General features: G+C 31.7%; 1 protein-coding gene across 2 annotated transcripts in view; it reads right to left on the reverse strand.

The window, feature by feature from the left end:
- Positions 1 to 15,000, reverse strand: part of LOC133577040 (A disintegrin and metalloproteinase with thrombospondin motifs 2-like) — a 550,759-nt gene that overhangs the window by 35,494 nt on the left and 500,265 nt on the right. For both annotated transcript variants that reach the window (XM_061930552.1, XM_061930551.1), the window contains one exon: positions 11,599 to 11,771. In XM_061930552.1, coding sequence (XP_061786536.1) covers positions 11,599 to 11,771 — 173 coding nt within the window. The remainder of the gene's footprint in view (positions 1 to 11,598; positions 11,772 to 15,000) is intronic.

Genomic DNA, 15,000 nt, shown 5'->3' on the forward strand with positions numbered 1-15,000 from the left:
GTACTGTAATTACCTAACGTTACATTATTATTTTCCATAACAATTTAGCCCCCTCCACAAAATTAACCCGCCGTTAAAACAGAACTAGCTATTTATTGATTAGCAATTGCCGAATCATGTAACATTAGCTTAATGCTAAAAAGCCAGGTTACTATCACATTCTGTAACAGACAAATAATTTCATGTAGGCTAACGTTACCTACCTGCTACCTCTGTCTTTTCTCGTTTCTCCTCCTCTTCTTTTCTCTTTTTTCTTCCCTGGGCACCTGACAGTTTTGGCCGTTTTGACATCTTGTGTTGATTTTTTGATGTGGTGACGTCCAAAAAGAGTCATGATACGGGAAGGGAGGGGGCGCACCGTGCGGGGGGGAGGGGCGTAATGTTGTAACAAATAATGTTTCTATTAAATAGGCTTTACTTTGCATTTTAATTAACATGGGATTATTTTTTTGTATTTAGAAATAATAGTACCAACTTTTTATTTTATTTTTTTTTCTCCAACATTTGTGGCACTGGCGTGGCGCCCCCTGATGGACGGCGCCCTTAGCATTTGCCTATACGGCCTATGCCACGGGCCGGCCCTGTTCTTCTGGAGATGACAGGCTGTGAATGGAATTCATCTGAGAAGTCATTTGAGACTCACGAGCGCCTTGCTGGAAAATATGCACAGTAAACCCGAATAAGTAAGCAGAACTCAAAAAAGTGCCACATGTTTGGAGTTCATAAACTCAAATATTTGAGTATAACGGATCGTAAATATTTGGAGTTTATGTTAAATGTACTTTCAAATTATAAATGAATTAAATTGACCAATTAAGCCAACTCAAAAATGTCCCTCCTCGTGTCTGCTGCCTGAAGAGGAAGTGCATGCAAATGCTACAAAATAAAAGCACTTCCTGTGTGTGTGTGTGTGTGTGCGTGCATGTAATAATTTATATATACATACTAGAGATGCGCGGATAGGCAATTATTTCATCCGCAACCGCATCACAAAAGTCGTCAACCATCCGCCATCCACCCGAACTAACATGTAATCAAAACCGCACCCGCCCTCCATCCGCCACCCGCCCGTTGTTATATATCTAATATAGACGATGCAAGGCATTAGTGAGGTTATAAAGCTTTTGCCTGTTAAAGAAAGGAGACTGATCCAATGCTGCAGAGACATTCAATGCGTGCCACGCTGTCACGCTGGGATCACGGCGGACGAAACTGCTCATGCTCAGGGTGTTTGTGGAGATTCGGGGTTTTGCACAAATGTGATGCACCATGTTAGATGTCCTGGTTTTGTGACTGTCGTAGACATAAACAGCGTCGCAGCTCTTGCAAATCACGTAGCCAGCATTACTATCATCCTGATTTACAACCTCATAAAAACAAGTCCACGCTGAACTTTTCTGGCCTTTTTTCCCCCTGGTCTTTAGTATTCCCTTTTTTAGTTTGTCGCGTACCACGTTTGCTGCCATCTCTTTTTTTTTTCTTCTTCTGTTGTGGCATATGCTGCAGGTGCCTGCTCGTTTTTCGTATGTGGGTAACAACATTTAACTATGTATATATATTTCCCAATTGGTTTAACTGCCACCCGCCTGAATCTATTTAAAATCTAATTTTTTTTAATTTCAACCGCCCGACCCGACCCGCGGATAAAATCTAACTTTTTTTTATTTCAACCGCCCGACCCGCGGATAATCCGCGGACTCCGCGGTTGTGTCCGCAAACCGCGCATCTCTAGTACATACACACACACAGAGTATAATAAATAACAATACAAATCTATAAAGCGATTGATTCATTCTTAATTTATTCTTAAATCCGATTTATTGATTTGTTCTTTCAAAATAAGACACAATTATGTTTAATCCACTGAGTTTTAAGTAACTGTGAGTTCATTATTTTAAGTAGCATTTACATAATCTGCAAACAAGTTAATATTAATTAAAAACAACAAGTTTAGCACTCAACATTTTTAAGTACAACTTTTAAAGATTATACTACTTATTCTAATTAATTATTTTGAATTAATTAATTGAATTAAACTTAACAATGAAGCCAACTTAAAAATGTTCCTCCTCGTGTCTGCTGCCTGAAGAGGAAGTGCACGCACATGCTACAAAATAAAAGCACTTCCTGTGTGTGTGTGCGTGCATGTAATAATTTATATATACACACACACACACACACACACACAGAGTATAATAAATAACAATACAAATCTATAATGTGATTGATTCATTCTTAATGTATTCTTAAATCCGATTTAATGATTTGTTCTTTCAAAATAAGACACAATTATGTTTAATCCACTGAGTTTTAAGTAACTGTGAGTTCATTATTTTAAGTAGCATTTACATAATCTCCAAACAAGTTAATATTAATTAAAAACAACAAGTTTAGCACTCAACATTTTTAAGTACAACTTTTAAAGATTACACTAGTTATTCTAATTAATTATTTTGAATTAATTAATTGAATCAAACTTAACAATGAAGCCAACTAAAAAATGTTCCTCCTCGTGTGTGCTGCCTGAAGAGGAAGTGCACGCACATGCTACAAAATAAAAGCACTTCTTGTGTGTGTGTGTGTGTGTGTGTGCGCGCATGTGCATGTAATAATTTATATATACACACACACAGAATATAATAAATAACAATACAAATCTATAATGCGATTGATTCATTCTTAATTTATTCTTAAATCCGGTTTAATGATTTGTTCTTTCAAAATAAGACACAATTATGTTTAATCCACTGAGTTTTAAGTAACTGTGAGTTCATTATTTTAAGTAGCGGTTACATAATCTGCAAACAAGTTAATATTAATTAAAAACAACAAGTTTAGTAAACTTAAAAAGAAGGAAAATGTTACTCATACGCAACATTTTTAAGTACAACTTTTAAAGATTAAACTAGTTATTCTAATTAATTATTTTGAATTAATTAATTGAATCAAACTTAACAATTAAGCCAACTCAAAAATGTTCCTCCTCGTGTGTGCTGCCTGAAGAGGAAGTGCACGCACATGCTACAAAATAAAAGCACTTCCTGTGTGTGTGTGTGTGTGTGTGCGCGCATGTGCATGTAATAATTTATATACACACACACACACAGAGTATAATAAATAACAATACAAATCTATAATGCGATTGATTCATTCTTCATTTATTCTTAAATCCGATTTAATGATTTGTTCTTTCAAAATAAGACACAATTATGTTTAATCCACTGAGTTTTAAGTAACTGTGAGTTATTTTAAGTAGCAATTACATAATCTGCAAACAAGTTAATATTAATTAAAAATAACAAGTTTTGTAAACTTAAAAAGAAAGGAAAATGTTACTCATACGCAACATTTTTAAGTACAACTTTTAAAGATTACACTACTTATTCCAATTAATTATTTTGAATTCATTAATTGAATTAAACTTAACAATGAAGCCAACTCAAAAATGTTCCTCCTCGTGTGTGCTGCCTGAAGAGGAAGTGCACGCACATGCTACAAAATAAAAGCACTTCCTGTGTGTGTGTGTGCGCGCATGTGCATGTAATAATTTATATATACACACACACACAGAATATAATAAATAACAATACAAATCTATAATGCGATTGATTTATTCTTAATTTATTCTTAAATCCGGTTTAATGATTTGTTCTTTCAAAATAAGACACAATTATGTTTAATCCACTGAGTTTTAAGTAACTGTGAGTTCATTATTTTAAGTAGCAGTTACATAATCTCCAAACAAGTTAATATTAATTAAAAACAACAAGTTTAGTAAATTTAAAAAGAAGGAAAATGTTACTCACACTCAACATTTTTAAGTACAACTTTTAAAGATAACACTACTTATTCTAATTAATTATTTTGAATTAATTAATTGAATTAAACTTAACAATGAAGCCAACTGAAAAATGTTCCTCCTCGTGTCTGCTGCCTGAAGAGGAAGTGCACGCAAATGCTACAAAATAAAAGCACTTCCTGTGTGTGCGTGTGTGTGCGCATGTGCATGTAATAATTTATATATACACACACACAGAGTATAATAAATAACAATACAAATCTATAATGCGATTGATTCATTCTTCATTTATTCTTAAATCCGATTTAATGATTTGTTCTTTCAAAATAAGACACAATTATGTTTAATCCACTGAGTTTTAAGTAACTGTGAGTTCATTATTTTAAGTAGCATTTACATAATCTGCAAACAAGTTAATATTAATTAAAAACAACAAGTTTAGTAAACTTAAAAAGAAGGAAAATGTTACTCATACGCAACATTTTTATGTACAACTTTTAAAGATTACACTACTAATTCTAATTAATTATTTTGAATTAATTAATTGAATCAAACTTAACAATGAAGCCAACTCAAAAATGTTCCTCCTCGTGTGTGCTGCCTGAAGAGGAAGTGCACGCACATGCGACAAAATAAAAGCACTTCCTGTTTGTGTGTGTGCGTTCGCGCATGTGCATGTAATAATTTATATATACACACACACACAGAATATAATAAATAACAATACAAATCTATAATGCGATTGATTCATTCTTAATTTATTCTTAAATCCGGTTTAATGATTTGTTCTTTCAAAATAAGACACAATTATGTTTAATCCACTGAGTTTTAAGTAACTGTGAGTTCATTATTTTAAGTAGCGGTTACATAATCTGCAAACAAGTAAATATTAATTAAAAATAACAAGTTTCGTAAATTTAAAAAGAAGGAAAATGTTACTCACACTCAACATTTTTAAGTACAACTTTTAAAGATAACACTACTTATTCCAATTAATTATTTTGAATTCATTAATTGAATTAAATTTAACAATGAAGCCAACTCAAAAATGTTCCTCCTCGTGTGTGCTGCCTGAAGAGGAAGTGCACGCACATGCTACAAAATAAAAGCACTTCCTGTGTGTGTGTGTGCGCGCATGTGCATGTAATAATTGATATATACACACACACACACAGAATATAATAAATAACAATACAAATCTATAATGCGATTGATTCATTCTTCATTTATTCTTAAATCCGATTTAATGATTTGTTCTTTCAAAATAAGACACAATTATGTTTAATCCACTGAGTTTTAAGTAACTGTGAGTTCATTATTTTAAGTAGCATTTACATAATCTGCAAACAAGTTAATATTAATTAAAAACAACAAGTTTAGCACTCAACATTTTTAAGTACAACTTTTAAAGATAACACTACTTATTCTAATTAATTATTTTGAATTAATTAATTGAATTAAACTTAACAATGAAGCCAACTCAAAAATGTTCCTCCTCGTGTCTGCTGCCTGAAGAGGAAGTGCACGCACATGCTACAAAATAAAAGCACTTCCTGTGTGTGTGTGTGTGTGCGCGCATGTGCATGTAATAATTTATATATATACACACACACACAGAGTATAATAAATAACAATACAAATCTATAATGAGATTGATTCATTCTTCATTTATTCTTAAATCCGATTTAATGATTTGTTCTTTCAAAATAAGACACACTTATGTTTAATCCACTGAGTTTTAAGTAACTGTGAGTTCATTATTTTAAGTAGCATTTACATCATCTGCAAACAAGTTAATATTAATTAAAAACAACAAGTTTAGTCAATTTAAAAAGAAGGAAAATGTTACTCACACTCAACATTTTTAAGTACAACTTTTAAAGATAACACTACTAATTCTAATTAATTATTTTGAATTCATTAATTGAATCAAACTTAACAATGAAGAGGAAGTGCACGCACATGCTACAAAATAAAAGCACTTCCTGTGTGTGTGCGCGCATGTGCATGTAATAATTTATATATACACACACACACAGAGCATAATAAATAACAATACAAATCTATAAAGCGATTGATTCATTCTTAATTTATTCTTAAATCCGATTTAATGATTTGTTCTTTCAAAATAAGACACAATTATGTTTAATCCACTGAGTTTTAAGTAACTGAGTTAATTATTTTAAGTAGCAGTTACATAATCTGCAAACAAGTTAATATTAATTAAAAATAACAAGTTTAGTAGATTTAAAAAGAAGGAAAATGTTACTCACACTCAACATTTTTAAGTACAACTTTTAAAGATAACACTACTTATTCCAATTAATTATTTTGAATTCATTAATTGAATTAAACTTAACAATGAAGCCAACTCAAAAATGTTCCTCCTCGTGTCTGCTGCCTGAAGAGGAAGTGCACGCACATGCTACAAAATAAAAGCACTTCCTGTGTGTGTGTGCGTGCATGTAATAATTTATATATACACACACACACAGAGTATAATAAATAATACAAATCTATAATGCGATTGATTCATTCTTCATTTATTCTTAAATCCGATTTAATGATTTGTTCTTTCAAAATAAGACACAATTATGTTTAATCCACTGAGTTTTAAGTAACTGTGAGTTAATTATTTTAAGTAGCATTTACATAATCTGCAAACAAGTTAATATTAATTAAAAACAACAAGTTTAGTAAACTTAAAAAGAAGGAAAATGTTACTCACACGCAACATTTTTATGTACAACTTTTAAAGATTACACTACTAATTCTAATTAATTATTTTGAATTAATTAATTGAATTAAACTTAACAATGAAGCCAACTGAAAAATGTTCCTCCTCATGTCTGCTGCCTGAAGAGGAAGTGCACGCAAATGCTACAAAATAAAAGCACTTCCTGTGTGTGTGTGTGCGTGCGCGCATGTGCATGTAATAATTGATACACACACACACACACACAGAATATAATAAATAACAATACAAATCTATAATGAGATTGATTCATTCTTCATTTATTCTTAAATCCGATTTAATGATTTGTTCTTTCAAAATAAGACACAATTATGTTTAATCCACTGAGTTTTAAGTAACTGTGAGTTAATTATTTTAAGTAGCAGTTACATAATCTGCAAACAAGTTAATATTAATTAAAAACAACAAGTTTAGTAAACTTAAAAAGAAGGAAAATGTTACTCATACGCAACATTTTTAAGTACAACTTTTAAAGATAACACTACTTATTCTAATTAATTATTTTGAATTCATTAATTGAATTAAACTTAACAATGAAGCCAACTCAAAAATGTTCCTCCTCGTGTGTGCTGCCTGAAGAGGAAGTGCACGCAAATGCTACAAAATAAAAGCACTTCCTGTGTGTGTGCGCGTGCGCGCATGTGCATGTAATAATTGATATATACACACACACAGAATATAATAAATAACAATACAAATCTATAATGTGATTGATTCATTCTTAATGTATTCTTAAATCCGATTTAATGATTTGTTCTTTCAAAATAAGACACAATTATGTTTAATCCACTGAGTTTTAACTAACTGTGAGTTAATTATTTTAAGTAGCGGTTACATAATCTGCAAACAAGTTAATATTAATTAAAAACAACAAGTTTAGTCAACTTAAAAAGAAGGAAAATGTTACTCATACGCAACATTTTTATGTACAACTTTTAAAGATTACACTACTAATTCTAATTAATTATTTTGAATTAATTAATTGAATTAAACTTAACAATGAAGCCAAATGAAAAATGTTCCTCCTCGTGTGTGCTGCCTGAAGAGGAAGTGCACGCACATGCTACAAAATAAAAGCACTTCCTGTGTGTGTGTGTGCGTGCGCGCATGTGCATGTAATAATTGATATATACACACACAGAATATAATAAATAACAATACAAATCTATAATGCGATTGATTCATTCTTAATTTATTCTTAAATCCGGTTTAATGATTTGTTCTTTCAAAATAAGACACAATTATGTTTAATCCACTGAGTTTTAAGTAACTGTGAGTTCATTATTTTAAGTAGCGGTTACATAATCTGCAAACAAGTAAATATTAATTAAAAATAACAAGTTTTGTAAATTTAAAAAGAAGGAAAATGTTACTCAGACTCGACATTTTTAAGTAAGCACAACTTTTAACAACTTTTTAAGTTTACACTACTTCTTCTAATGAATTATTTAGAGCATTGGGGTTCACAGTGCTGGCATTTAGAAGTAATGAAGGGAGGACGACAATTTGGCAACAGAGGAGAGTGTGTGGCGAGGCCTCTGGTTTGATACGGTGACAGCTCAGCACTTCTCTGTGGAGCTGCCCTTTAGTGGAGGCCAGGAAGACAGTGAACGCCTCATTCCTACATGTCCAAATAATATGGAGGTGTTCTATTATTATGATTCACTTTTTGGGCAAAACATGTCTGGACTTTCATCCACTACACCGGTTTTAGTACAATCAAAAAAAGGATTAGATATTTTATCGAATGGGGGCTGCAAAAAAAAAGCCTCCAAGATCTTTAGTTTCCAGAGCGTCCCTGAACGCACCACGCCTTCACCCGCCAGTGAAGGTAAATGTTAGTTTTGCATTTATAAGTATTTTATCGAGATGTTCCGATCAGATGTTTATACAGTAGATTCCAATCCATGAATGATATCAGCCGAAACCACCACCGATATCAATCACATGTATTAAATGTGCATTTTTAATTGTATTTTTGGTGAGTGCTATTGACAGTTTAACAATATTAACACAACAATCAAACTAGTCCATTGTTCTCTTTAGTTACATACAATTGTTTGATCAAAACAAAGTCCCTGAATGTGTAAATATTTATTTTATTGATCTAATCCCTCTAGTATCGATCCTACCCTTTGTATCGACGCCACCAATTTATGGATGGACCGCCCTGTGTTGTGTACTTCTGGCTGCAAAACAGTTTTTGTTATATTAATCGCTCTCTAAACTTCCATTATTCACTTATTCATTTCCTTTGATTTACTTTCTGATGCAACGCGGTTTTCATCTACACGTCTTAAACTTGACAAAGGACTTATTCCTTCGTTTTGTTTCCAGCTCGCTTAGTTATTAGCTTGGTATAGCCTGCTCTCGGCGGGTAACATGTGTAGCCTCGTCCTCCAGTGATAATGTTACTTGCTAAAGATAGATGAAATACTGAAGAACAATTTCCCTTGTGGATCAATAAAGTTTGTCTAAGTCTGGGAGGTGTATATATATATATATATGTATATATATATATATATATATACACATATATATATATATATACATATATATATATACCTATATATGTATATAAAATGTATATACACGTATATATATATATGTATATATATGTGTGTATATATATATATACGTATATATATATATATATATATATATATATATATATATATATATATATATATATATACACACATATATATACATATATATATATACGTGTATATATACATTATATATTATATTATATATATAATGTATATATATGTATATATACATTTTATAAACATATATAGGTATATATATATATGTATATATATATATATGTGTATATATATATATATATATATATACATATATATATATATATACACACACATATATATATATATATATATGTATGTGTGGGGAAAAAAAATCACAAGACTATTTCATCTCTACAGGCTTGTTTCATGAGGGGGGGTTCCCTCAATCATCAGGAGATTTTAATGGGAGCATTCACATACCATGGTTTATATAGGGCACAGAGTGGGTGGGTACAGGCTGGCGTAGGGGCGTGGTGATTATTCAAGTATTCAACAAGAACAACATCAAATTGAGCTACAGCTGTATGAACAATATACGGCTGTATGAACAATATACGACAAATCATCTCAAACCACAACAAAACAATTGCAAATGAGCCGTCGGCCCCCGGACAGAGCGACTCCAAAACCAACAAAGGCTGTAACTGTCGAAAGAAACCTGATTGCCCTCTCAACGGGGGGTGCTTACAAACATCAGTTGTCTACCAATCTAAGGTAATACGCAAGGACATTAACACATCCGACACATATGTAGGATTAACCCGAGGGAGAATTCAAAACCAGATGGAACAATCACAAGGCTTCTTTCAGGAACCAAAACCTGCGGAATACCACAGAACTCAGCAAACACATTTGGGACCTCAAAGACAATAATGTTGAATATTCAATAACATGGCAAATTCTTGCATCCAGCACACCTTACAATAGTGGTAATAAAAGATGCAACCTATGCTTGAAAGAGAAACTGTTTATTATTTACCGTCCAGACCTGTCATCCCTCAACAAGCGCAGCGAAATTGTAACAGCATGCCGCCACAGACGGAAACACCTCCTAGGCAACACATGAGCCAATCACCACGCCCCTACGCCAGCCTGTACCCACCCACTCTGTGCCCTATATAAACCATGGTATGTGAATGCTCCCATTAAAATCTCCTGATGATTGAGGGAACCCCCCCCTCATGAAACAGGCCTGTAGAGATGAAATAGTCTTGTGATTTTTTTCCCCACACATACATATATTGCGCTCTACTACGGTATCGAGCACTTTTTTGGATAACCTTATTAAGACATATATATATATATATATATATATATATATATATATATATATATATATATATATATATATATATATATATATATACCTATATATATGTATATATATATATATATATATACATATATATATACATTAATATATGTATATATACGTGTATATATATACAAATATAAATGTATATATATACATATATATGTATGTATATATATATATATATATATATACATATATATATGCATACATATATATATATATATATATACATACATATATATATTATATCTATATATCTATATATATATACATATATATACATTAATATATATATACATATATATATATATATATATATATATATATATATATATATATATATATATATGTATATATATATATATATATATATATATATATATATGTTAAGTACGTAACTCCACATGTGTTTATTCATCGTTTTGATGTGACAATATACAATGTAAATAAAGAAAACACATTGAATAAGAAGGCGTGGCCAAAACTTTTGGCCTGTACTGAAAGTAGCAACTAACTAAAATAAATAAATAAATAAATACATAAATAGTGTCAGTCAGAGGGGATTAGCGTTTGTGATTAAAAGGCATTCATTGGATTACAAACTCGTCCGATACTGCTCGATCAGCACATCCCTGGTTAAGATTTTACATTGTTTTCTCTATAAAAAGTGTTTTTTTGGAGTTTGGAAAGGACGAATTGGTTTTAAAATGTTTCCTTTGGGAACATTTGCTTCGGTTTTCCCAGGATTTGGAGCCTTTGGAACAGACTGATAATGAAAACGGCCAGTCTTTTGTGCTAGCGACAGTGGCTACATGCAAGCAGAAAGAGCTGGAAGAGGACAAGGTCAGCCAGGGTCAGATGACATCAGTGCATGTGGAGAGCGGGAGAGAAGGTTTTGTTTTTTAAAGAGCTTTCCAAAGACGTTGCGTGTTTTTTATGGGAGGGTGTAGTCACACCTCAAAGCTTTACTCAATCTCAGCCAGATGTGGACGAGAACATAACATTTATATAAGCCTCTAACTACCATGTGCAAAGAAACCATGTGTTAAATCTTCTTTTTAAAAAAAATACATTTCATTTAACAGTGCATCATTATTTGACCACATGACTTCCTCCCGGGCGGCGTGTGAATATTCACCGTCAGGGTGTTCGTAGGGCAGCCAGTGCTTGTTGCTGGGCTGCTCGAAGCGAGGGTCCCAAGCGTGGCATTGCTCCTCTCGCGTGTCGCTGTAGATGTCCTCGCACTGGTTGGTGTTGCACATCTGGAACTGGTACGTCGCCCCCACGCAGGTGCGGCCTCCGTTGGCTGGTCTGGTGGAACATCACATGATCCAGGAATCTTTTTACTCGTGATTTGTAGATAGAACATACCGGGCCTGGGAAATTATTTTGACTCGGGGGGCCAAATTTAGAGAAAAAAAATGTGTCTGGGGTCCGATATATCTATCTATCTATCTATCTATCTATCTATCTATCTATCTATCTATCTATGTATGTATATATATATATATATATATATATATATATATATATATATATATATATATATATATACACACATATACATATATATAAATAAATATATATATATATATAAATAAATAAAAATATATATATATATATAAATCAATATATATATAAATATATATATATAAATATATAAATATATATAAATACATATATATATATATATAAATATATATACATATATATATATATATATATATATATATATACACACATATACATATATATATATATATATATATATATATATAAAGAAATATATATATATATATATATATATATATATATATATATATATATATGTATATATATATATATGTCTTAATAAGGTTATCCAAAAAATAGTGCTCGATACCGTAGTAGAGCGCAATATATGTATGTGTGAGAAAAAAAATAAAAAATAAAAAATCACAAGACTATTTCATCTCTACAGGCCTGTTTCATGAGGGGGGGTTCCCTCAATCATCAGGAGATTTTATATATATATATATATATATATATATATATATATATATATATATATATATATATATATATATATATATATATATATATATATATATACCGTATTTTTCGGGCTATAAGTCACAGTTTTTTTCCTAGTTTGGCCGGGATCCAGTGTGACTTATAAATGTTTTTTCCTTCTTTATTATGCATTTTCGGCAGGTGCGACTTATACTCCAGTGCGACTTATACTCCGAAAAATACGTTATATATATATATATATATAACATATAAAATTTATATATATATATATATATATATATATATGACATATAACATTTATATATATATATATATATATATATATATATATATATATATATATATATATATATATATATATGTATATATATATATATATATATATATATATAACATATAACATTTTTATATATATATATGTATATATATATATATATATATAACATGTAACATTTTTATATATATATATATATATATATATAACATATAACATTTTTATATATATATATATATATACATATATATATATATATTTATACATAATATATATATATACCGTATTTTTCGGGCTATAAGTCGCAGTTTTTTTTCCTAGTTTGGCCGGGATCCAGTGTGACTTACATATGTTTTTTCCGTCTTTATTATGCATTTTCAGCAGGTGCGACTTATACTCCAGTGCGACTTACACTCCAAAAAATACGGTAAATAAAAAACATATATAAATATATATTTCAAAAAAAAAAAAAAAAAAAAAAAAAAAAAATATATATATATATATATATATATATATATATAGGATTAGTGATTTAGAAGTAGCTAAAACACTGCCGGCTAGACTTTAGCCCCATGTCTTAATGCACCTCTTCCTGAGGGAGTTTCAGTGTTATAACTTCACCTTTATTGTTAGTTTTTAAGCCAAAATGCGTCCGTTCTCCCTTTTTTGTCTACACACTGTGTCTGCTTGTAAGTACTCCTTGACTCTGCGCTGCCGAACATGCTCCTCTGCTCGTAAAACCGGCAATGACACGACGTGACGATGACGGGGGAACCGGTCATTTTAGAGGCGGTATAGTACCGAGGATACTCAAAAAGTCACCTTGCTCACCACAAATATAAAAATATGGCTATGCCATACTTGCCAACCAAATTCGGGAGATTGTGGGGGGGGGAGTTTAGGTGGGCAGAGTAGGGGGGCCGGGTTTAAGGGGGGAGGAGTATATTTATAGCTAGAATTCACTGAAATTTAAGTACCGTATTTTCCGCACTATAAGGCGCACCTAAAAACCACAAATTTTCTCAAAAGCTGACAGTGCGCCTTATAACCCGGTGCGCTTTATATATGGATAAATATTAAGATTCATTTTCATAAAGTTTCGGTCTCGTAACTTCGGTAAACAGCCGCCATCTTTTTTCCCGGTAGAACAGGAAGCGCTTCTTCTTCTACGCAAGCAACCGCCAAGGTAAGCACCCGCCCCCATAGAACAGGAAGCGCTTCTTCTTCTACTGTAAGCAACCACCCGCCTGCGTAGAAGAAGAAAAAGCGCGCGGATATTACCGTACGTTTCATTTCCTTTGTGTGTTTACATCTGTAAAGACCACAAAATGGCTCCTACTAAACGACAGGGATCCGGTTCATGAAAAGACGCAATCTCTCCATCCGCACACGGATTACTATTTCACAGCAACTGATATTCCTGTGAACCGCACTGTGGATACAACGGGAGCACGTACGGTGAATATTCGCACCACAGGGAATGAGAAGTCATCCTTCACTGTGGTTCTAGCTTGCCATGCTAATGGCCAGAAACTTCCACCCATGGTGATATTCAAAAGGAAGACCTTGCCAAAAGAGACCTTTCCAGCCGGCGTCATCATAAAAGCTAACTCGAAGGGATGGATGAAGAAAAGATGAGCGAGTGGTTAAGGTAAGTTTAAGTTTACGCGAAGAGGCCGGGTGGCTTTTTTCACGCAGCTCTGTCCATGTTGATATACGTATGTTTGTGATTGCACATTTGCGTACATTTTGGGAGTGAACAGAGTTGTTAGAACGCTGGTTTTTAATATATTATTAAAGTTTGACTGACCTATCTGACTGTTTTTTTGACATTCCTTTAGCGCAGTTAGATGCGGCTTACAACACCGGGCGGCTTATAGGTGGACAAAGTTTTGAAATATGCCGTTCATTGAAGGCGCGGCTTTTAACCCAGGGCGCCTTATGGTGCGGAAAATACGGTATATATATATATATATATATATATATATATATATATATATATATAACATAACTTTTTTATATATATATATATATATATATATATATATATATATATATATATATATATATATATATATATATATATATATATATAAAACATATAACATTTTTATATATATATATATATATATATATATACATATATATATTTATACATAATATATATCTATATATATACCGTATTTTTCGGGCTATAAGTCGCAGTTTTTTTTCCTAGTTTGGCCGAGATCCAGTGTGACTTATATATGTTTT

The sequence above is a fragment of the Nerophis lumbriciformis genome, linkage group LG36 (genome assembly GCF_033978685.3).
Source record: "Nerophis lumbriciformis linkage group LG36, RoL_Nlum_v2.1, whole genome shotgun sequence".
NCBI classification, from domain to species: Eukaryota; Metazoa; Chordata; class Actinopteri; order Syngnathiformes; family Syngnathidae; genus Nerophis; species Nerophis lumbriciformis.